At 37.7% G+C, this 23004-nt stretch overlaps 1 protein-coding gene and 1 long non-coding RNA gene across 11 annotated transcripts; both read right to left on the bottom strand.

The window, feature by feature from the left end:
• Positions 1–1055: 1055 nt before the first annotated feature.
• LOC309691319 lies at positions 1056–3279 on the bottom strand. Its single transcript, XR_014271955.1, has 3 exons — positions 3230–3279; positions 2213–2241; positions 1056–1792 (listed from the first exon to the last, which is right to left on the bottom strand). It is a non-coding gene; the product is annotated as an uncharacterized lncRNA (long non-coding RNA).
• A 10136-nt stretch (positions 3280–13415) lies between these two features.
• Positions 13416–22771, bottom strand: LOC309690591 (uncharacterized protein). 10 transcript variants are annotated; one of them, XR_014271754.1, is made up of 7 exons: positions 16720–22771; positions 16473–16589; positions 16297–16385; positions 16006–16215; positions 14689–15042; positions 14371–14507; positions 13416–14284 (listed from the first exon to the last, which is right to left on the bottom strand). XR_014271754.1 is itself a non-coding variant. In XM_082507730.1 (3 exons), the coding sequence occupies exons 1-3, from the start codon at positions 22747–22749 to the stop codon at positions 16380–16382; spliced, it is 6153 nt and encodes a 2050-aa protein (XP_082363856.1). In that variant the 5' UTR covers positions 22750–22771; the 3' UTR covers positions 16225–16379. The 10 variants fall into 10 exon arrangements, 2 of the variants coding, with proteins under 2 accessions (XP_082363856.1, XP_082363855.1); XR_014271758.1 differs by having other exon boundaries at positions 13417–13973; positions 14062–14284; positions 16297–16589; positions 16720–22769; XR_014271759.1 differs by having other exon boundaries at positions 13417–14284; positions 16006–16104; positions 16175–16215; positions 16297–16589; positions 16720–22769.
• Between the last annotated feature and the right edge of the window lie 233 nt (positions 22772–23004).

Raw genomic sequence — 23004 nt, 5'->3', positions numbered from 1 at the left:
TACAAGAAGGTGATATCTCCATCATTTCATAAGAATCTTGGAGCCTCTTAATCATGTCACTGAGGAGTGTGAATTTCAGCATCACAGCTGTACCACGATTACGTGACCATAGTGCTAGAGGAAGACCACTGGGTGTTCTGGGGTGTGGGTCAAAGAACCCATATTTGCCTGATGTGGATCTGAACACTGCAATACACAATCCACTCATAATCAGTAAGGCATACTGCACATCTGACAACAGGCAGCTCAGTCCTGCTTCTAAGCTGAGAAAGGTATCTACTGCTTCTTCTAAAGGTTCTTCAAATGTCCCATACCGGGAAAGCTGTGTCATGTTGATATGATACATAGACCTGCGAGCATCAACTTTGTCTGGCAGCTCATCGGTTGCCAAATGAATATTTTTAGGAAATCTTTTCTTGGCCTCTTTGTACATCACATCACCTTTATCCAAGACCAGATTAAGGTCAACTGTAGACATGTTTTCATTCTCATGAAGGAATCCAAGAAATGTGAGTGAGTTACATGTGCACTGCTTGTTTCTGGAGTCTCCATATTTAGGATGTGCCTGGCTGTGAGATGCACAGACATGTGTTACAGAGGGCTGGTTTTCAAAGTTCACTTTTTCTGCATGAGATGGTCCTGCCACATCACTGTGACGGCCTCTTTTCACAATATCAGCATAACCCACCTGTGGGGCACTTGAAACCTCATGTTGGTCTCTGTGGTTTACCAGATGTTCATTAAATTCATGCTGCAATCCAGTCTTCACAGCATCTGCATAGGATATCTGTTGTACATGTGCAGGAACATGTTGACCTGCCTGTTTGACACCATCAGCATTGGTCTTTGCAGACACAAAGTCTTCTGCAGAGCTCTGAGGAAAATCACACTCAGCTTGTTCACATGTTGGTACTTTTTGAAACTCATGGAACTTCTTCCAGCGTTGTTTTGCAGCTTGTGACTTTTTCTGCTTTTTTGGCATTTTTACACACCTTTAAGTGTTTCTGTTAGTCTTTAGAAAATGTATTTGAAAAATAAGAGTGGCACACAGCAGATGTTTTCTTTGTCTTTATATTTCAGTTTTTATTTCTCAGAAACAGATGTCTTTGTTTGTTTGACAGTTTGTTCGTCAGTCGAGAGAATAATATGCACTCTCTTTATTGGCTTGGCACAACTTAGCAGCAAGCCCAGAATGAAAAACAGGTAGAGAGAAACTTTAGAAGAGAGAACAGACAGAGCAGGAGAGACACGGCTGGGAAATCACAATCAAACCGTGAATTAGAGTTTTCTTTGTTTGTTCAGTTTGTTCTCAGGTAGAGGCAATATATGCACTCTTTATTGCTTTAATGGCTTGGCGTTTTTCAGCAGCAAGCCAAGAGTGAAAAACAGGTAGAGAGAAAATTTAGAAGAGAGAACAGACAGAGCAGGAGAGACACGGCTTTAAATCAAACCGCAGAGTTTTCTTTGTTTGTTCAGTTTGTTCATAGGTTGAGGCAAAATATGCACTCTTTATTGCTTTATTGGCTTGGCGTTTTTCAGCAGCAAGCCAAGAGTGAAAAACAGGTAGAGAGAAAATTTAGCAGAGAGAACAGACAGAGCAGGAGAGACACGGCTTTAAATCAAACCGCAATAAGATTCTTGGTTTGGCAAAATTTCTCACAAACCACAGAGTGAAATACAGATGGAAAGAAGGCAGAGACAACAGGTGGAGCAGGACAGAGGATAGAGGGGTTGGGGGGTTGGGATGTGAGAGAGAAGACTGGAGATCTGGTCCTTGTTCTTCTTCTGCACACTGTGAACAAAAAACAAGAAAAAATAATAATTTTATTAAAATGATATCACATGGTAATTGTATAAACTAATTGTGACTACTGAAAAAGGACAAAATAAATATACTGCCGTCGGCTGCCACGTGCAAAAAGTTGCATAATTGGGCACTTTTTAAAAGAATAAATATTTAATTAAATTCAGCAATAATATTTTTAAATACAAATATGATTGAGTGAATTGTTAACTAATCACATGTAATGTGCAAAAATGTACGAAAAAAATATTTTAGCCCAATTGTTAAGCTGAACTTATGTGTATTTATTATAAAAATGTATTTAAAAGGTCTAGCACAAAGTTTGAACCCATCACTTTAAAGCTTATATTAGTCAGACTCTTTTTTTTTTATTTTGGTGTACTTCTCTAACAGTATGTGCACACCTACCAGGCAAAGCACAGATGTGAGTCAAGTTCCTGAAAGTGTAAGACGAGAAATAACATGTTAGTTGTCTGTACAGTGTTATCAGACTAACAAAAAAACAAAGCCCACACGACATGATACACTGAACTTATAGAAGTGCTAACGCTAGCAGGAATGCTAGCGTTAGCACTTCAGTTAGTGTTAGCACTGCTGGTAGAACTAGCACTCTTACTGTTAAAACTGAGGCACAATGGCAATAATAAAGCTCATTTGTTACTTTTGTCTCACTGACCGCCAATAAATATCACAGGAATATCACAGGAATATTCTTTTTGTCAGTTAAAAACTGCTAAGGCTAGTGTTGGCACTATAGCTAGCGTTAGCATTGATGCTAGCATTAGCATCGAAGCTAGCATTAGCACTGCTACTAACAGCAAAAGTCATGAAGTACTCTTACTGTTAAAACTGAGGCACAATGGCAATAATAAATCTCATTTGTTACTTTTGTCTCACTGACCGCCAATAAATATCACAGGAATATCACAGGAATATTCTTTTTGTCAGTTAACAACTGCTAAGGCTAGTGTTAGCACTATAGCTAGCATTAGCATTGAAGCTAGCGTTAGCATTGAAGCTAGCGTTAGCATTCCTGCTACTAACAGCAAAAGTCATGAAGTACTCTTACTGTTAAAACTGAGGCACAATGGCAATAATAAATCTCATTTGTTACTTTTGTCTCACTGACCGCCAATAAATATCACAGGAATATCACAAGAATATTCTTTTTGTCAGTTAACAACTGCTAAGGCTAATGTTAGCACTATAGCTAGCATTAGCATTGAAGCTAGCGTTAGCACTGCTGCTAACAGCAAAAGTCATAAACCTATATAAATGGTAGCAAAGGTTATTCTTTTTTTGCTTTCTTTATTCTTTGAACTCTGTTGAACTTTAAAAAGACTTGATATGTGAGTTTAAATGTCAAACATGTATTTTTACCATCATAAAATTAAAACAGTGCTGTACTGAGTGTATTGTACTTACCACAGCAGAGAGCAAAGCGGAATGACAACCGTTGGTGTAGTGATTAGTTAAAGACTGATGAGGCGTTCAGGTGGTGCTTGGAAATTTGAGCATCAGTTTGAACATCAATAATGAGCATATATATTTCTCTGTCATAGAGAGACAGAGAAAAAAATACACAAGACTCACCAGCATACAAATTGGTACTTTTTCTCTTTATGTCACTCATTCGCTTATACTCAGGAAAGAGGGCAACTGGCATTAAATGAGCAAATAAAAAGTCATCATCTTGAACTGTTTTATGGATTTTATTTTAAGACTACTTTGAGCGTATTTGTGGGGAGATAAACTAGACAGACTAAAAACAGAGACATTAAATGAGATTAGATTATTTAAAATGTGGGAAAATACACTACAGACAGGTAGATGCTGTGAGCTTTAATTATCCAGTCAGAAAAGATTATTTTAAAGTCATCAACTGACTCAAACTGCCCAGATCTGAAAAACCTGTGTGGAGAAGACAAGTCCACCAATACACAATCAACTTGAATTTAACAGGGCAATAATTCAGGGCTCTATTCAGTTAGCCTATACTAACTACTGACATACTGTTAATCTGTGGCAAAAGCCTGTCAAACCTGTCTTATTGTACCTATTGAAAAAGTTAATCTTACTACAACTGCTTAGATATAACACACATTTTTGATTTAATCTTGGCAGAGTGAGAGAGAGCTTGTTAAGCAGGCAGGTGTGAGCCTGGTTGCTATAGTGACTGCACCCAATGGCTCCATACACACGACACAGACATGCACCTCACTTTTGCTGCTTAAAATGAACAGAAAAGTCAGGCCGAAACAAATCGTTCCCATATGAAAAGTACAAGTCGTATTGACGAAATTCTTTCACCGTGAGTGACAGCAATGTCTAGTCTACTGAATTCTCAGTTTTCATGCCTGTGGAGTTTATTATATGGACGTGGTGACAGTGGAAAGACACCATGCTCTTCTGATTTTCAAACGAACCTTCTGAGCCGTTTTAACATTAGAGTCTATGGAAGAGTTGGAGGGAGGAGGCTGTGCATTGGTGACATTTACGAAAGAACCATAACACCTAGTACAATAGTAAACACATTGGATGAAAGAGGACAGCGATGGCTACGTTTTGAGGGTAAAATCATACCTGTAGAGCAAACGCTGCGGACACAGCAGCAGTTTTAAAAAAGATTTTAAGATTAATTTTTTTGCTCCTCTCACTCTAGCAGTTGAGCTGTCTCACTCTAGCCCCAACATTCCATCCCATACACACCCATTATAAACTCTGAAACGGCTGAAAAAACATCATGAAACTTAAACTGGAACTGAAGAAAAAGTATAATAGATATTGAAAAGATAAATACAAGTTGAATAGTTGAATGTCTTGTCTTCGTTTTAAAGTTTGAATGGTGGCTCTATGTCAACGTATGTGGAAGTAGTAGGAGTTTAAAAATGAGTAAGTTGAATGAGAATTTGAAGGGTCTCCCCATTGAAATACATGGGAAATTTTTGTTGAATAAAGTTGAATAAAATTAAAAATATAAATGTTAAAAATGAGAAAAGTAGAAGCAGTCATGTCCAAAAGAATAGGAATCTAATGGTGTTTGAATGGTTTTTCTAAGTTGAACGGTTTTGAAGGAGATAGATTACAAAAAACGTACGGAATAGATAATAATAAAATAGAATAAAGATTCGAAGAACAATACTGTGAATGCTTTTCAAGCATTCACACTAACTAGAAAGTGCATTTTCTGAAGAAACTGCAGTGTGAATGCTTGAATCTGAATGTATGCACTGAAATGAATTAATTGCTGAATTTTGAGTTAAAAATATTGAATGAAATAAAAAAAAAAAAAAAAAACCAAATTTAACCTGAAAACAAAGGTGCTGAACTGCTAAAAGCTGAAGGTTACACAGAAGCAGAAGTTGGAAAAAAGCTGAAAATGTTTTAAATGTAAATTAGAAAACCCTAAGAAATGAGAAAAGAACATTTAGAGTCAGAAAACATCTGAATGAATATTAAAAGGTCATATTCTTTGAATCACTGAATGAAGAAAATGTGATCCCTCCACTTTGATCCACACAGTTTAAAAAGTTTAAATGTCTGAGCTTTGAAAGACACTGTGTTGGAAAGAGAACAATAATGGCGACATTTTGAGGGTAAAATGATGGCTGTAACACTGTGGACACAGCAGCAGTTGAAAGAGAAGTGTTTAAGATGAATCTTGGTACAGTGGCAGGCAGAGCTCGTTAAGCAGGCAGGTGTGAGCCTGGTTGCTATAGTGACTGCACCCAATGGCTCCATACACACGTACACAGACATGCGCCTCACTTTTGCTCCTTAAAATGAACAGAAAAGTCAGGCCGAAACAAATCGTTCCCAAATGAAAAGTACATGTCGTACTGACAAAATTCTTTCACCGTGAGCGACAGCAATGTCTAGTCTACCAAATTCTCAGTTTTCATGCCTGTGGAGTTTATTATATGGACGTGGTGACAGTGGAAAGACACCATGCTCTTCTGATTTTCAAACGAACCTTCTGAGCCATTTTAACATTAGAGTCTATGGAAGAGTTGGAAGGAGGAGGCTGTGCATTGGTGACATTTATGAAAGAACCGTAACACCTAGGACAATAGTAAACACATTGGATGAAAGAGGACAGCCATGGCTACGTTTTGAGGGTAAAATCATACCTGTAGAGCAAACGCTGAGGACACAGCAGCAGTTTTAAAAAAGATTTTAAGATTAATTTTTTTGCTCCTCTCACTCTAGCAGTTGAGCTGCCTCACTCTAGCCCCAACATTCCGTCCCATACACACCCATTATAAACTCTGAAACGGGTGAAAAAACATCATGAAACTTAAACTGGAACTGAAGAAAAAGTATAATAGATATTGAAAAGATAAATACAAGTTGAATAGTTGAATGTCTTGTCTTCGTTTTAAAGTTTGAATGGTGGCTCTATGTGAACGTATGTTGAAGTAGTAAGAGTTTAAAAATGAGTAAGTTGAATGAGAATTTGAAGGGTCTCCCCATTGAAATACATGGGAAATTTTTGTTGAATAAAGTTGAATAAAATTAAAAATATAAATGTTAAAAATGAGAAAAATAGAAGCAATGTTGTCCAAAATAATAGGAATCTAACGATGTTTGAATGGTTTTTCTAAGTTGAACGGTTTTGAAGGAGTAGGCTTTCAAAAAACGTACGGAATACAGAATAAAATATAACTAGAAAGTGCATTTTCTGAAGAAACTGCAGTGTGAATGCTTGAATCTGAATGTATGCACTGAAATGAATTAATTGCTGAATTTTGAGTTAAAAATATTGAATGAGATTAAAAAAACAAACAAAAAAAAAACGAATTTAACCTGAAAACAAAGGTGCTGAACTGCTAAAAGCTGAAGGTTACACAGAAGGAGGAGTTGGAAAAAAACTGAAAATGTTTTAAATGTAAATTAGAAAACCCTAAGAAATGAGAAAAGAACATTTAGAGTCAGAAAACATCTGAATGAATATTAAAAGGTCATATTCTTTGAATCACTGAATGACTCAAATGTGATCCCTCCACTTTGATCCACACAGTTTAAAAAGTTTAAATGCCTGAGCTTTGAAAGATACGGTGTTGGAAAGAGAACAATAATGGCGACAATTTGAGGGTAAAATGATGGCTGTAACACTGTGGACACAGCAGCAGTTGAAAGAGAAGTGCTTAAGATGAATCTTGGTACAGTGGCAGGCAGAGCTCGTTAAGCAGGCAGGTGTGAGCCTGGTTGCTATAGTGACCGCACCCAATGGCTCCATACACACGGACACAGACATGCACCTCACTTTTGCTGCTTAAAATGAACAGAAAAGTCAGGCCGAAACAAATCGTTCCCAAATGAAAAGTAAAAGTCGTATTGACAAAATTCTTTCACCGTGAGTGACAGCAATGTCTAGTCTACCTAATTCTCAGTTTTCATGCCTGTGGAGTTTATTATATGGACGTGGTGACAGTGGAAAGACACCATGCTCTTCTGATTTTCAAACGAACCTTCTGAGCCATTTTAACATTAGAGTCTATGGAAGAGTTGGAAGGAGGAGGCTGTGCATTGGTGACATTTATGAAAGAACCGTAACACCTAGGACAATAGTAAACACATTGGATGAAAGAGGACAGCCATGGCTACGTTTTGAGGGTAAAATCATACCTGTAGAGCAAACGCTGAGGACACAGCAGCAGTTTTAAAAAAGATTTTAAGATTAATTTTTTTGCTCCTCTCACTCTAGCAGTTGAGCTGCCTCACTCTAGCCCCAACATTCCGTCCCATACACACCCATTATAAACTCTGAAACGGGTGAAAAAACATCATGAAACTTAAACTGGAACTGAAGAAAAAGTATAATAGATATTGAAAAGATAAATACAAGTTGAATAGTTGAATATCTTGTCTTCGTTTTAAAGTTTGAATGGTGGCTCTATGTGAACGTATGTTGAAGTAGTAAGAGTTTAAAAATGAGTAAGTTGAATGAGAATTTGAAGGGTCTCCCCATTGAAATACATGGGAAATTTTTGTTGAATAAAGTTGAATAAAATTAAAAATATAAATGTTAAAAATGAGAAAAATAGAAGCAATGTTGTCCAAAATAATAGGAATCTAACGATGTTTGAATGGTTTTTCTAAGTTGAACGGTTTTGAAGGAGTAGGCTTTCAAAAAACGTACGGAATACAGAATAAACTAGAAAGTGCATTTTCTGAAGAAACTGCAGTGTGAATGCTTGAATCTGAATGTATGCACTGAAATGAATTAATTACTCAATTTAAGTTAAAAATCTTGAATGAGATAAAAAAAAAAAACCCGAATTTAACCTGAAAACAAAAGTGCTGAACTGCTAAAAGCTGAAGGTTACACAGAAAAAGAAGTTGGAAAAAAGCTGAAAATGTTTTAATTGTAAATTAGAAAAACCTAAGAAATGAGAAAAGAACATTTAGAGTCAGAAAACATCTGAAAGAATATTAAAAGGTCATATTCTTTGAATCACTGAATGACTAAAATGTGATCCCTCCACTTGGACCCACACAGTTTAAAAAGTTTACATCTCTGAGCTTTGAAAGACAAGATGTTGGAAAAAGAACAACGATGGCGACGTTTTGAGGGTAAAATGATGGCTTTAACACTGTGGACACAGCAGCAGTTGAAAGAGAAGTGTTTAAGATGAATTTTGGCAGAGTGGCAGAGAGAGCTCGTTAAGCAGGCAGGTGTGAGCCTGGTTGCTATAGTGACCGCACCCAATGGCTCCATACACACGGACACAGACATGCACCTCACTTTTGCTGCTTAAAATGAACAGAAAAGTCAGGCCGAAACAAATCGTTCCCAAATGAAAAGTAAAAGTCGTATTGACAAAATTCTTTCACTGTGAGCGACAGCAATGTCTAGTCTACCAAATTCTCAGTTTTCATGTCTGTGGAGTTTATTATATGGACGTGGTGACAGTGGAAAGACACCATGCTCTTCTGATTTTCAAACGAACCTTCTGAGCCATTTTAACATTAGAGTCTATGGAAGAGTTGGAGGGAGGAGGCTGTGCATTGGTGACATTTATGAAAGAACCATAACACCTAGTACAATAGTAAACACATTGGATGAAAGAGGACAGCCATGGCTACGTTTTGAGGGTAAAATCATACCTGTAGAGCAAACGTTGCGGACACAGCAGCAGTTTTAAAAAAGATTTTAAGATTAATTTTTTTGCTCCTCTCACTCTAGCAGTTGAGCTGCCTCACTCTAGCCCCAACATTCCGTCCCATACACACCCATTATAAACTCTGAAACGGGTGAAAAAACATCATGAAACTTAAACTGGAACTGAAGAAAAAGTATAATAGATATTGAAAAGATAAATACAAGTTGAATAGTTGAATGTCTTGTCTTCGTTTTAAAGTTTGAATGGTGGCTCTATGTGAACGTATGTTGAAGTAGTAAGAGTTTAAAAATGAGTAAGTTGAATGAGAATTTGAAGGGTCTCCCCATTGAAATACATGGGAAATTTTTGTTGAATAAAGTTGAATAAAATTAAAAATATAAATGTTAAAAATGAGAAAAGTAGAAGCACACCATTCCAAAAGAAGAGGAATCTAATGGTGTTTGAATGGTTTTTCTAAGTTGAACGGTTTTGAAGGAGATAGTCGGCGAAAAACGTACGGAATAGGAAAAAATAATAATAAAGATTAGAAGAACAATACTGTGAATGCTTTTCAAGCATTCACACTAAATATAATAATAAAGATTAGAAGAACAATACTGTGAATGCTTTTCAAGCATTCACACTAATAATAAAGATTAGAAGAACAATACTGTGAATGCTTTTCAAGCATTCACACTAACTAGAAAGTGCATTTTCTGAAGAAACTGCAGTGTGAATGCTTGAATCTGAATGTATGGACTGAAATGAATTAATTGCTGAATTTTGAGTTAAAAATTTTGAATGAGATAAAAAAAAAAAACAACAACCTGAATTTAACCTGAAAACAACAGTGCTGAACTGCTAAAAGCTGAAGGTTACACAGAAGAAGAAGTTGGAAAAAAGCTGAAAATGTTTTAATTGTAAATTAGAAAAACCTAAGAAATGAGAAAAGAACATTTAGAGTCAGAAAACATCTGAAAGAATATTAAAAGGTCATATTCTTTGAATCACTGAATGACTAAAATGTGATCCCTCCACTTGGATCCACACAGTTTAAAAAGTTTACATCTCTGAGCTTTGAAAGACAAGATGTTGGAAAGAGAACAACGATGGCGACGTTTTGAGGGTAAAATGATGGCTGTGACACTGTGGAGACAGCAGCAGTTGAAAGAGAAGTGTTTAAGATGAATCTTGGCAGAGTGAGAGAGAGAGCTCGTTAAGCAGGCAGGTGTGAGCCTGGTTGCTATAGTGACTGCACCCAATGGCTCCATACACACGACACAGACATGCACCTCACTTTTGCTGCTTAAAATGAACAGAAAAGTCAGGCCCAAACAAATTGCTCCCAAATGAAAAGTAAAAGTCGTATTGACAAAATTCTTTCACCGTGAGCGACAGCAATGTCTAGTCTACCTAATTCTCAGTTTTCATGCCTGTGGAGCTTATTATATGGACGTGGTGACAGTGGAAAGACACCATGCTCTTCTGATTTTCAAACGAACCTTCTGAGCCATTTTAACATTAGAGTCTATGGAAGAGTTGGAGGGAGGAGGCTGTGCATTGGTGACATTTATGAAAGAACCATAACACCTAGTACAATAGTAAACACATTGGATGAAAGAGGACAGCCATGGCTACGTTTTGAGGGTAAAATCATACCTGTAGAGCAAACGCTGTGGACACAGCAGCAGTTTTAAAAAGGATTTTAAGATTAATTTTTTTGCTCCTCTCACTCTAGCAGTTGAGCTGTCTCACTCTAGCCCCAACATTCCGTCCCATACACACCCATTATAAACTCTGAAACGGGTGAAAAAACATCATGAAACTTAAACTGGAACTGAAGAAAAAGTATAATAGATATTGAAAAGATAAATACAAGTTGAATAGTTGAATGTCTTGTCTTCGTTTTAAAGTTTGAATGGTGGCTCTATGTCAATGTATGTGGAAGTAGTAAGAGTTTAAAAATGAGTAAGTTGAATGAGGATTTGAAGGGTCTCCCCATTGAAATACATTATAAATTTTTGTTGAATAAAGTTGAATAAAATTAAAAATATAAATGTTAAAAATATGAAAAATAGAAGCAGTGTTGTCCAAAAGAATAGGAATCTAACGGTGTTTGAATGGTTTTTCTAAGTTGAACGGTTTTGAAGGAGTAGGATTATAAAAAACGTACGGAAAAATAAAATATAATAATAATAATAATAATAAAGATTCGAATAACAATACTGTGAATGCTTTTCAAGCATTCACACTAATAAAGATTAGAAGAACAATACTGTGAATGCTTTTCAAGCATTCACACTAATAACTAGAAAAATTTGCATTTCCTGCGAAAATGCAGTGTGGATGCTTAAAGCTGAAGCTGTCTGCAAAAAGTAGCTGAAAAAGCTGAAAAGTTGCAGAAATTGTAAAAACTTTGCAGAAGCAAAAGAACTTTGCTAAAATGTAATAACTTAGCAGAACTGCAATCACTTAGAGGAAACTGTAAAGCTGAAGCTGTCTGCTGAAAATAGTTGAAAATAGCTGAAGAAGCTGAAGAAATCAAAGTCAGTGTTTAAAAAGTTGCTGAAATTTTAATAACTTTGCAGAACAATATCAAGTTAAGAAAAATGTAATAACTTAGCAGAAATGCAATAATTTAGAATAACATAACTTAACATAACATAACAAACAAAAGTAGTGTAACCTAGCAGGAATAATATAATTTAGTAGAAAATTAAAAACTTTGCAGAAATATTACAACTTATCAGAACTGCTAGAAATTTGCAGAAATGTAATAATTAGGCAAAACTGTCAACAGATAACAGCTGAAAATGCTGAAGTAACCTCAAAGTTACTTGTTTAACTGTGAAAAATTACCAAAAACATAAGAAAAGGAAGAAAACGTGCCGGCAGATAAACTAATGTGGAACAAAACCAAGGTAAAATTGCGAGTTTGCACAGCTGGTGAAATCTAAAAATGGCAAAAAAAACATAACAAAGGCAAGACCCACACAAACAACATTTAGGTAATAAATGCACAAGATGCTGCGGTCAGAGATTAAAACACCCAAAAATAATGTTATTGAAATGCCAAAAAGTGGCAGAAAGTTTAGAAAGTAGAAAACCAGTAGTAGAAAAGTAGAACATTCAAATATTTTTAGAAACATATGATACAAAATATTTACTCAGTTGTTTCCAATGATTACAATAATGGCATAAAGAAATAAAAATACCATTTGGGACAAACAGAAAAATATTAATAGAAAATGCAAATCAAATTGATCTAAAATCTATACAAACAATTGAAGCATCTGTTGGAATTGTGAACATATCCTTGTTTGCCATGTTTATGTTTATGGCCCTAAGATGCGCAGACACATGATAGGCTATTAACTGCAAAAATATACACATATATAGCAAGTGAGAGACAAAAATATATCCTCTGATTTGCTGGAGTTTTGTGTAAATACCATTTGGCAAGGATAAACAACATGTTCCTATGCCACATTAAAATTTTCATAAGCTTAATTTTTTCAATTAGTTTACAGTTTCCTGATTTGATGATAAATATGGTACCAATCTACAAAATACTGTCAAAATGAAGTCCACATTGTGATATATTTGAGGTGTGGAGAGTCACACAGCTGAACAATCGATTTGCATATTTAAAGAAACAAGGATCAAATAAAGAACATCGTTGTGGAATAAATTACAGTGAAAAATAATCACTGCTTTGCGTTAGAGAGTGACTTATGATGAGGTATTAATTGGCTTAACTTTACCTCTAACAGCTTTTCACATAGTGCTGTGACCAGGGTGAAATCCATCATAAAGTAACTGTAAACAGTAGAACCATTAGCATGAATGTTATGGTTCTACTCTGATCAAAACTCAAGTCAGCTGTTTGACCTGATATAAAATGATAAAGAGGAACACATATAAATGACCTTTATGAACTTTTCAAAATGACTTTATATGTCTGACCCATTATCTATATATATTACAGCAGCGGTCCCCAACCCCCGGGCCTCGGACCGGTACCGGTCCGTGAGTCGTTTGGTACCAGGCCGCGAGAGATGAGGCTCAGGTGTGAAATGTATCGTTTTCAGGGTTTTTATCGGTTTTCAGCGTTATTTTGTTATCGTTTTTATCGTTAACTCGGTTTTCCTGGGTCTTTTGACGTGTGTTATGAATAAATTTTCTTTTTTTCGGTACCGGTACTAGTTTTATTTTGTTATATTTATCCGCGACACCTTAAAGGCCGGTCCATGAAAATATTGTCGGGCATAAACCGGTCCATGGCGCAAAAAAGTTTGGGGACCGCTGTATTAGAGCAGATGTGGAAAACCACTGTTAGACCTACTCTATACTAATGTAGTTACTGACACCCCATACTAAGGCAGGATTCATACAAACACACATTATTTTTTCTCTTAAACACTTTCTTTTTTCACATTTTGAGATTGTGTAATTTCTAAAAAGAATACATGTAATGGTTCAATAGATATTGTTATTTAAATGTCCATAATAATCACATGATCATTTTTGTACATCCTACAATCCAGGATTTAGAGCTGTGTGTCTGTATGAATTCAGCTTGCTATACTTATAGACTTAGATATATTAATCCACTATTTACCCAAACAAGTTACATTGTTTGGGTAAATAGATTGGGTTTGTTCTACAAAATAATTATTCAACAATAAAAAAAACACAAAAAAAATCTGCACATTAATCCAGAGTTCAGTTTCATATGTCTGATATTGTTTGTTAAATCTGGTGACACAAACACAGTCAATAATTCATTGCTAGCGTGACATGTGGTCCTTTTTGCCTTTGACCAATGATATGCTGGTTACTTGGACCAGTTTAGTATTTGCTGTCACAGAGGAATGTTAACCATAAATCCAAAAGACAAAACTGAAAAAAAATATGTTAATTGCAAACATGTTTTTGCTTAGTAAAAGGATTGAAATTACATGGAAACTGTCACCTTAAAGCCTCATTGTAAATATCATCACAAACAGATGTTTTCCACACAGTTAACAAAGCTCCACCACATCCGATCACTGCACATAAATCTAAAAGAAAACAAAAACAAATAAAAAAAATAAAATTAACACAAGGGAAGACTTTTGACTTAATAACTACGCTTAAAATAAGTGTTACCTTTGAATATTTGTGGGAAAAATCTGATGCTACCCCAAGAATACAAAGCCACACTGGAAACGATGACAGGCTTGCAGCCCTCTGTCTTCCTGGAGTCAGGTGCCTGATCAGTAGCAGTGAGTTGACAGAAGTCGGTGTCTGTAAGAGTGGCCAAACACTGATACTCTGTCCACTTGAGTAGAGTCTAAGAAGCTGGAATGCAGGCACACTGGATGAGCTTGTTCTAAAAAATACAGAAAAAGGAACATTTTATTTGTGTTAAGGCCTAAAAACTACAAATAAGTTATGCAATGAACAATGTTGAAATACCTTATAGGTGCTGCAGGCCACATAACCAGAATCCAGAGCAATCTCACACTCACATGATGGTGAGGAAAGACATGAGCTCTGCAATGAGGTTTGAATGTCTCAGTTGGGACACTGAAGAACTCAGAAGACAGCAATACCTGCACAGAGAGACAGAGTAGAAAAAGCATAGATTTGTAATCCATAATGTGAATTAAAACTCAAAAAGTGTCAACAAGTATAATCATTTAAGTGTGGAATTATTTATGCACTAAACAGGATTTTAATTAATTAATTGAATTAAAAACACTGACATTTTTTATCAAAGATAAAGAATCATACCTCTCTCTGCTCTGAGGATCACTGAGCATCTCTGACAGGAAATACAGTTTCCTCAGTAGGAGTCATCATTCATGGTCTCAGAGGTGTGTAGTGTGGCAGCATCATGATGGTCTCCAGATCAGGCAGGAGGTCAGGTGATGGGTGTGTCATCTTCTCCATTGAAGACATACTGGTATGGCAGTTCATAAAACAGCAGTCTCTGTGTGGCATGTAGTTATCTGTGCAGTCCAGCACTGATGGATCAGGTTTGGCTCAGCAGTTCATGAAGATGGTGTTAAGATGTTGTTGTTTCAGCTGAGGATGGTGAAGTTTGAAGGTTTTCCCACAAAGGAAACAGGACTGTGTGTGCCCTGTCTGAAAAAAATACATCTACAAAACATAAAGTGCTTTTAACACCACCCACCCCCCCTCCCCACCCACCCATCTCAGCCCCCAAGTGTCTATATAATGCTGGTATGGGGTGTCAGTTACTAAATCTAATTAGTGCGTCAGAAAGCGGGGGCTACACCTAAAGCCCCCGCTTTCTGATGTCTTTGTTTATTAGCAGCTTTTTCCAGCTGCTCAGAGAATTCTGACTTGGCCTTTATCCACCCAAACCCAAACCCACCCGGATAAAGTTCAAGTCAGAAAATTGATGCAGAAACTTTCCATGTACTTCTAAATCAGTTTTTATACAAATTCTGTAAGCTGTGAAAATGTTTTTCTCTACATAATGTATAATTATAGACATCTCTGGTAGCCTAAAGATAGTTTAAAACTTTTAACATTTTTTACCTGTAAAACATGATAAGCAAAACCTCATTCATCCAAAAAACATTTGATTCTACAAAATTTACTATAATCAAGAAAATATAATTGTCTGTATTTATTCATGTGACCCATAATAAATACCTGCATTTATCTGTGATTTATTTATTTACTATTTCATATTTGAAAGCATCTTGGAGGGGAAGATCTCGTTTGTTGAGATACATACGTCAGAGTAAAAAAAGTATCAAAAAAGGAGATGACAATTAACATCCCTGAAAAAATGTATAAGTAGATTTAGTCATTTAAAACATGAGAATAAAAAATAAATTATGTCCGTTTAATGCAGTATATTTCAGATCTGAGGTGCATGATAACAGAAAGCAGATCTCCCGGCTCTGCATGAAGTACAGCCATGATTTGGTGACATGATTAATAACATTGCAATAAGAAAGGGTCTTCTTACAGACAGAGTAGGGAAGACAATTTTTTCCAATGAAAAATATTTTTCATACTCTACAATCAGTAAACTCTGTAACAAACATGATCTGTAATTGTTTCAAAACTCACCAGACGACTTCATGATTGGCTCGAGGACAGGACACAAAACACAGGGTTGTGGTAACTGTAGTATGATCTCAGAACACCGGAATGGAGACATTGATCTGGCTGAGAAATAAAAATGAGGTCAAGCAGGGTGTTCTTGTCTGTAGTGGCAGAAGTGATCAGCTGTGAATACCCTCTCGACTGAAACTGCTCCAGAATCTGTTTTCTTCCACTCTGCAAGTGGTTCTCATTAAAATCTCCACACACAATGATTGGGTGACAGTCCATTATTTCAAGGGAATCTAAAAGACTTACCAGGTTTTGCATGAATGGTGTCAAACTGTAGTCAGGGGGTCTGTACACAACAGCAATGAGTGCAGGGAATGGAGCCTGAACCTTCAACACTAAAAACTCAAGATCAGTGACATTATGCAGATACTGTTTTACCTGAACCTGAAAATGATTCCTCAAATACACAACAACTCCACCACCACTTCTGCTGGCCATGTGAGGAAAGTTTGTGTAGGACACATGTCTGTTGCGTTTGAACATGGTGTAGCCATCCAAATGAAGACTGTCTGCAACAAAGGAGCCTTGGAGGTGAGACTCTGTGAGACACAAAACATCTGCTAAACACATTTCATGATGACTCTTGATGTCACTGATGTGAGATGGCAAACCCTCCGTATTGTGATGGATCAGTGTAAGAGTGTCAAGTCTGCTGGCTGTTTCTCTGACCTGAAGAAGAGGCATCATTTCCTCAACGCTGGCTTGTCTCATGGTTTGGAGTGCTGCAGTTACCTCGGGATTGGAGTAAATCTTTTTCTCATCCAAGTCCTGCAAATAGAGTCCACTGAGAGACGTCACCCTGCTGAGAGCAACATAAGCCATACCTGGTTCAAAAATGTTCTTCATTGAAACTACAGCTGTCTGTGTTGTAAGACCCTGAGTTTTGTGAATTGTGCAGGCAAATGCTAGCTTTACAGGAAACTGTCTGCGTACCGCTCCTTTAAACTTCAGACTCTCCTCTGCTCTCTCAATGTAAACCAGATCATCAGATGCTGCATTAGCACTGCGGTTGTGTCTCATAGGCTGCCGGTTGTCCATTCTGAGCCCCAGTTTGATTATGTGTCCATCATTTTCAGATCTCACCACCTTTACCAGTATACCAAAAGCACCGTTGACTAAACCGTTTAGTGTGTCCAAGTTTCTGGTCAGCATGACTCGAGCTCCTTCAGCAACATTCAGAGTGTCAGGTAAATCATTTCTCCCACCTGTAAATGGTTTGTCTCTTCGTTCCATTCTGCCTGTACGTTTATCCTTCTGGAAATCGTCTGCAGTGATGATTATGATGTTTGAATGAAGCTTCTTCAGGGTATCTGTGTTATGGGATTCCACATTCTTGTTGGTGGCATAAATGTGTAAGACCTCAGTTGGACATTCTTCTGGTGCAGTCACAGCCTGTGACAACAAATCTCTGTCGCACTGAGAAAGCTCATCCGTCTTTTCTTTCACTCTAATCCTGTTCAGCATCTCTGCAAAGGCCACATCATCTTTCTGACGCATGATCTCGGTTAGAGTGATCATCTGAAAATGTTCCTGCCATAGGTCAATCTGTTCTGGATCGTAAACGCAGAGAGGTTTAGACTGTCGCACTGGTGGCAGCTGGTAAAAATCTCCAACAGCTAAAACTGACATTCCACCAAAAGGTCTCTGAGTGCCTTTGATTTGTTTCAGTCTTGCATCCACATAGGCAAAAAGGGGTTTTGAAACCATTGAAATCTCATCAATAACAATAATTTCTGCATTCATCAGCTCAGATCTGACTTCATCCAGTTGGTTACCAAGTCCTTGAATGGGTGGTTTCAGACTCCTGGGTAGTTTCAGTAGAGAATGTAATGTAGAGCCATTGATAGAAAAAGCTGCTGTACCGGTAAATGAAGTCAGTAAAACAGTTGGATTTGATATGTCAGCTTCTTCTGCATTAGCAGGCAGTCTGCTCAGGATCTTTGATGCTTCAGAGTGAATACATTTAATCAGATGTGACTTTCCAGTTCCTGCACCACCGTTGATATAGAAGAAAAATGGATCTGGGTTCAAACCACAAACTCGCTGAATACACCAGTCTCTTATAGTATAGAACACGCAGGCCTGCTTCTGGTTCAGATTCTGATACATTACACGTACCACGGCTGGATCTACTGCAGGTTGTTCTCTGATGGCTCTGATCTCTGTTACAGCATCAGACTGACGACTGTAGTCGGGAACATTCTCCTGTTCGTTCTCATCATCAGAATGTCTCTCAGGAAGATTCTCATCACATTGCAGCCTCACAACTTCAGATTCAGGAGCAAGATTACACCATTCATCGATCACAACATCCCTATTTTGTTCAAACTCTTCCAGTGCACTCTCAATATCCTCAGAGTTCTTCTCATACTTGTCTTTATTTCTTTTCACAATCCGTTTCACAGACTCACTGTGGTCTGAACATGGAAGTCGCACAAAACCCGAGTTGTAGAAGGACTGATAGGTTTGGAAACATTGTGGTTTCAGTTCCTGCTCTGATCTGTGTGGAAGGTAAAGTCTCAACAGTCGACCATAATATTGCTCAGGATCTTTTTCCTGTGAACAGTGGTAATACCTGATTATAGCTGGTTTATCATTCTTTCGCCTTTGTACAAATCCAAGCTGGTTTAGAAGAGGAAGCACATCTTTTCCTTCATTTGGACCACTCACCAACCGGCACAGGGCAGCAAAATCAGCCAGCGACATTTCCTCATATTCTGGGGTCTCAGGTCTGCATTTGTATTTATCACTCAAACTTGTCATCCAAATATTACAGCTGTCATGTGTTGTGCTTTCCAGGAAGCTCATGGGCCGACTCATTTTTACTGGGTTATCATCTGTTGGTACAAATACAACACTGCGGGAACATTTTTTCATTTTTAGGCCACAGACTCGAGTCACACACTCCTGTGCGCTGATCTCTCTCTTTTTTGAGTAAGCCTGCATCACAGCTCTCATTTCATCACATTCATTGACGGTGTTCTTATCAGAGTTATCGATAACTGTCTTCAGGTATTCAGAGAGGCCAGATTCTTTCTTTGTTATATATTTACAGAGGTATTCTACACATGAATAGGCATTCAAAATGAATGAGACATCTAAATTAGAGTTCCAGGCTTCAAGCAGGTCTGGGTTGTAATTGTTGATCCAACAGTCCTTTGGGTCACGTTTCAGAATCAGAGCTGTTTTCTTGTTTATGTTCTGGAGGCATTGTTCATACTCATTCATTGTCAAGTTGCATCGTGACAGAATCTGCTCTATGGTGAGGGAAGCAGCTTCAGGTTCCTTCAGCAGGTTCAACAAAGGTCTGAGTTTGGCTTTTGCAGCTTCAGTGTCTGAATCCTCATCCTGTCTCACAATCATTGTTCTTGTGGATGGTGGTTTTGGAAACCCAAATCTACAACCAGAGTTCACACTCTTAAAGCATGTCTTTGTGTGGTTCTTGCTGTGCTTTTGTAGTTCAGAGACTTTTTTGTGCAGTTCAGGTTGTTTTTCTGGATCAGGGAGTTGAGCTGAGATGTATCTGTCCACAAAGTCACAGACAGTTTGGTCATCATCCACATCTGCTTCTACCTTTTCTCGAATCCACAGCAACATGTGTATATGCGGACTACCTCTGTGCTGGAACTCAACTCTGTAAAAGTAATCAATGATCTCACCAAGGGGCTGTGCAGGAGAAAAAAGCAAATCTCTGAACAAAGCCTCAACACGCTTATCAAACATCCGCATGGTGGTTACTGGATTTGATCTTAGAATTTCACACTTTTCTAACCAGTCCAGGGCTTCAAAATCAACCTCTTCACCTTGCTGTCTCTTTATTGCTTGAATCACTTCAGGCCATCTCATCTCAGCAGCAGAGAAAGTGACAAAGAACTGAGGTGTTCCTATTTGGCGAACCATGCTGAATAGATCTCTGGTAGTTTTCTGCCAGTAAGCTGGAGTTCCTCTGAGTGGCTGCATAAATCTGATTGCATCTTTATTTCTTACCAGCTTCTCTACTTCTGTCTTACTTTGTAACATTCCCGATGTGATTTTGCGTCCATCTTTGGTCATAGTTTTACCTTTCCTTAGCTGTATTGTCATGCTGGAATTAGCCAAATGTATTTCAGTGACAAACTGTGAGAAAAACAGGTAATTTGTGTCTTTAGCAAATCTTGCATCAATGTTGAAAAGCCTTGACTTGAAGTAAGCACTTGGTGTGAGTTTAAGAAGTCTCTTTTCATCCAGTGTATTCTGACCGGTAGGAAACTGCACAGGAAATGCCATGGCTTCCAAATGAGGAGTTCTGAAGAAGCTAACAGGATTGTTTCTTTCTGCAGGAGCCACACAATATGTGTTATCAGTGAAACAGAGAATCTCTTCTGAAATGTCTACAGGCTGCAGACAACTTTCTAGAGCAAAACCTCCATTGTTCAAATCACTTTCTGGTTCATCTGGATTTTGTTCCTCTGGTTGTTCATCACAGGATTGCATATTAATAGCTTGGTCACTTTCAGACTCACTTTCGCACAAAAGGGCATCTTTTTCATAGTTGTCAATTTCCATTAAATCTGCTTCATCATAATCATCACTTCCCATGCTGGCTTCATCACTGCTGTCATCATCAGGTAACGTTGGATCACAAAGCAATGCATCATCTCTGATAATAATATCTGTGTACTGTGGATGAATTTGTTTGAGTTTACGCAGGGCTTGAATGAGTTTAGACCAGGTGACAGTCTGGAACAGCTGATGGCCTTTGTAGCACAGTCGTCTTTTCAGCTTTATCCTCATGATCTGTGATTGGCTTCTGATCCTCGGTAAACTGTCAACTGTTTGTTGGACTTCAGATGGTACACACACCACATTACCACGTATGAGTCTCTGTCTGCCCTTTGGAAGTGGAATAATCTTAGCAAATGGTATGCATTTGGCAATCAGATGTCTCTCCAGAATGTTGAGATCGCACAGTTCAGCTGGAATATCCTGCAGTTCTAAACCATTAACAGCAGCAAGCCTGGGCATGCGTCCACTTTTGAGGGAACTGTGACACGTGTGACAGATATACTCCTTTTTTCTCTCAACAGGAAAGCTGCAGTGATCATGACATGCTTCGTCACACACATGAACAAATTTACCAGTTAGACACTGCTGAGCTACAATTTGGTGTTTTGAGTAATTTTCTCTTTTGCAGATTTTCACCTGATTAGGAAAAGAAGCTTTTAGACAAACAGTACAAACATAAGATGGTGCTGACTTAATGTTGGATCTGAAACGAGATATGGCCTCATTCATTAAAGTGTTCTCTGGATGACACTGTAAACTGTCAGCTGGTCGATGCATCTGACGATATTTTCTTTTTATTTTCATTGCACATCTGATATTATGCATCTGTCTAAAAGAAATACTGTTCCAATATTTTACTCTCATTCGTTCTCTCATATTGTCCTTGTGTTGCTGCTGAAATTGTCTCTCTTCTCCATAACGTTTAGTGATGTAACATTTTTTTTTCTGTCTAAATTCTACACTTTCTTTATATAGGTTAGAAACATATGACCTCATGTAAGCTTTATGTTTCTCTCTGAATCCAGCACAAGTTCTGTAATTTCTTCTTATACGTTCCTTCTGCTGTTCTTTGAATATAGGAGATTGTCTATAAGATTCTTTATATGTTTTTCTCATACGTTCCTTCTGCTTTTCTCGAAAAATGGGAGATTCTCTATATGTTCTTGTTATACGTTCCTTCTGCTTTTCTCGAAAAATGGGAGATTCTCTATATGTTCTTGTTATACGTTCCTTCTGCTTTTCTCTGAATGAAGAATCTTCTTTATACATCCTTATGACACGTTCTCTTTTTCTCTCTCTAATTTTAGCACTATCTCTATAGATTTTTCTAAAATGTTCTCTCTGTTTCTCTCTATATGTAGCATTGAGTTTACACAGATTATTTTTGTACACACTCTTCTTCTGTCTGTGATCAGGATCATGAGACTTTCTGCTAGAATCTTTTTTCTTTGCCTTAAAGCTTTCATCAAAAGCGTACATCTGTCTTTCTTTCTTTTTCTGATTTTCCCTTCTCTGTGGTAGTTTTTCTTGGACCAACAGTCGTCTCCTAATCTTTCTCCTTTGCTGTTTATTATGCTTCAACAGTTTATGTGAGAGTTCATCTGTTGTCATAGTTAAACAGGAGGCAGTGTTTAAATCATTCAGAGGAACAGAATCTTTTGTTACCTGAGTGTCTCTTACAGAAGATGCAGAGGTTTCTATTTCTAAATAATCAGAATTGTTCAGCTCAGCAGCTGGCTCATTTGAATAATCCACTCTGGATGACATCACTTCAGTAGCTAAAGTGTCGGCCACAGTTTTCTGTGTTTTCTCAGTGGATTTGGGGGTTTCAAATTTAGGTTCATTTAAAGCTGGTGCTGGAACAGTTGTAGCTGTTTGTCTGTTTTCATCAGCATTTCTTTGGTCAGCAACGTTTTCACTGTGGAACTCAACAGGCTGTAGCTCATAGGTACAGGTTGGTGCGATGCTACACATTCGGTACAAACGTTTGATCCTGTCAATCATGTCGTTAAGACGTGTGAATTTTAACATAACTGCAGTTCCACCACTTACACTTAGCGACAATGGCATTCCTGTAGACTTACGTGGGTGAGGATCAAAATATGCGTATTCACCTGAAGTCAGCCTGGAAACTGCAATGGCGGTTCCTCCCATGACTAGCAAAGCATAGCAAATGTCTGAAGCCAAACACTGTAGTCCCTGTTCAAGGCTCGGAAGATGATCTGTACCGTCAAATGTGCCGTAAAGAGCAAACTGAGACATGTCGACTTGATACTCGTGTCTGCGGCTGATGATCACAGTGGGAAGTTCATCACAGGCTAGAAACACGCTGTTCACAAACCTCTTTCTGGCATCTGAATACACGGCATGGCCTTTGTCCAACACACGGTTAAGATCTGCTCTGGTAAT

This window comes from Aulonocara stuartgranti (assembly GCF_965226115.1).
Source record: "Aulonocara stuartgranti genome assembly, chromosome: 16".
NCBI classification, from domain to species: Eukaryota; Metazoa; Chordata; class Actinopteri; order Cichliformes; family Cichlidae; genus Aulonocara; species Aulonocara stuartgranti.
This window is presented reverse-complemented; position numbering and strand designations above follow the sequence as displayed.

What these genes read in the sequence shown, in the direction of transcription:
- LOC309690591 (XM_082507729.1), bottom strand. Translation starts at nt 22,749, where the DNA reads ATGGGAGGAACCGCCATTGCAGTTTCCAGGCTGACTTCAGGTGAATAC. An exon ending in AAATGATGCCTCTTCTTCAG is followed by an intron (nt 16,590 to 16,719) that starts GTCAGAGAAACA and finishes TGTGTCTCACAG; the next exon opens with AGTCTCACCTCCAAGGCTCC.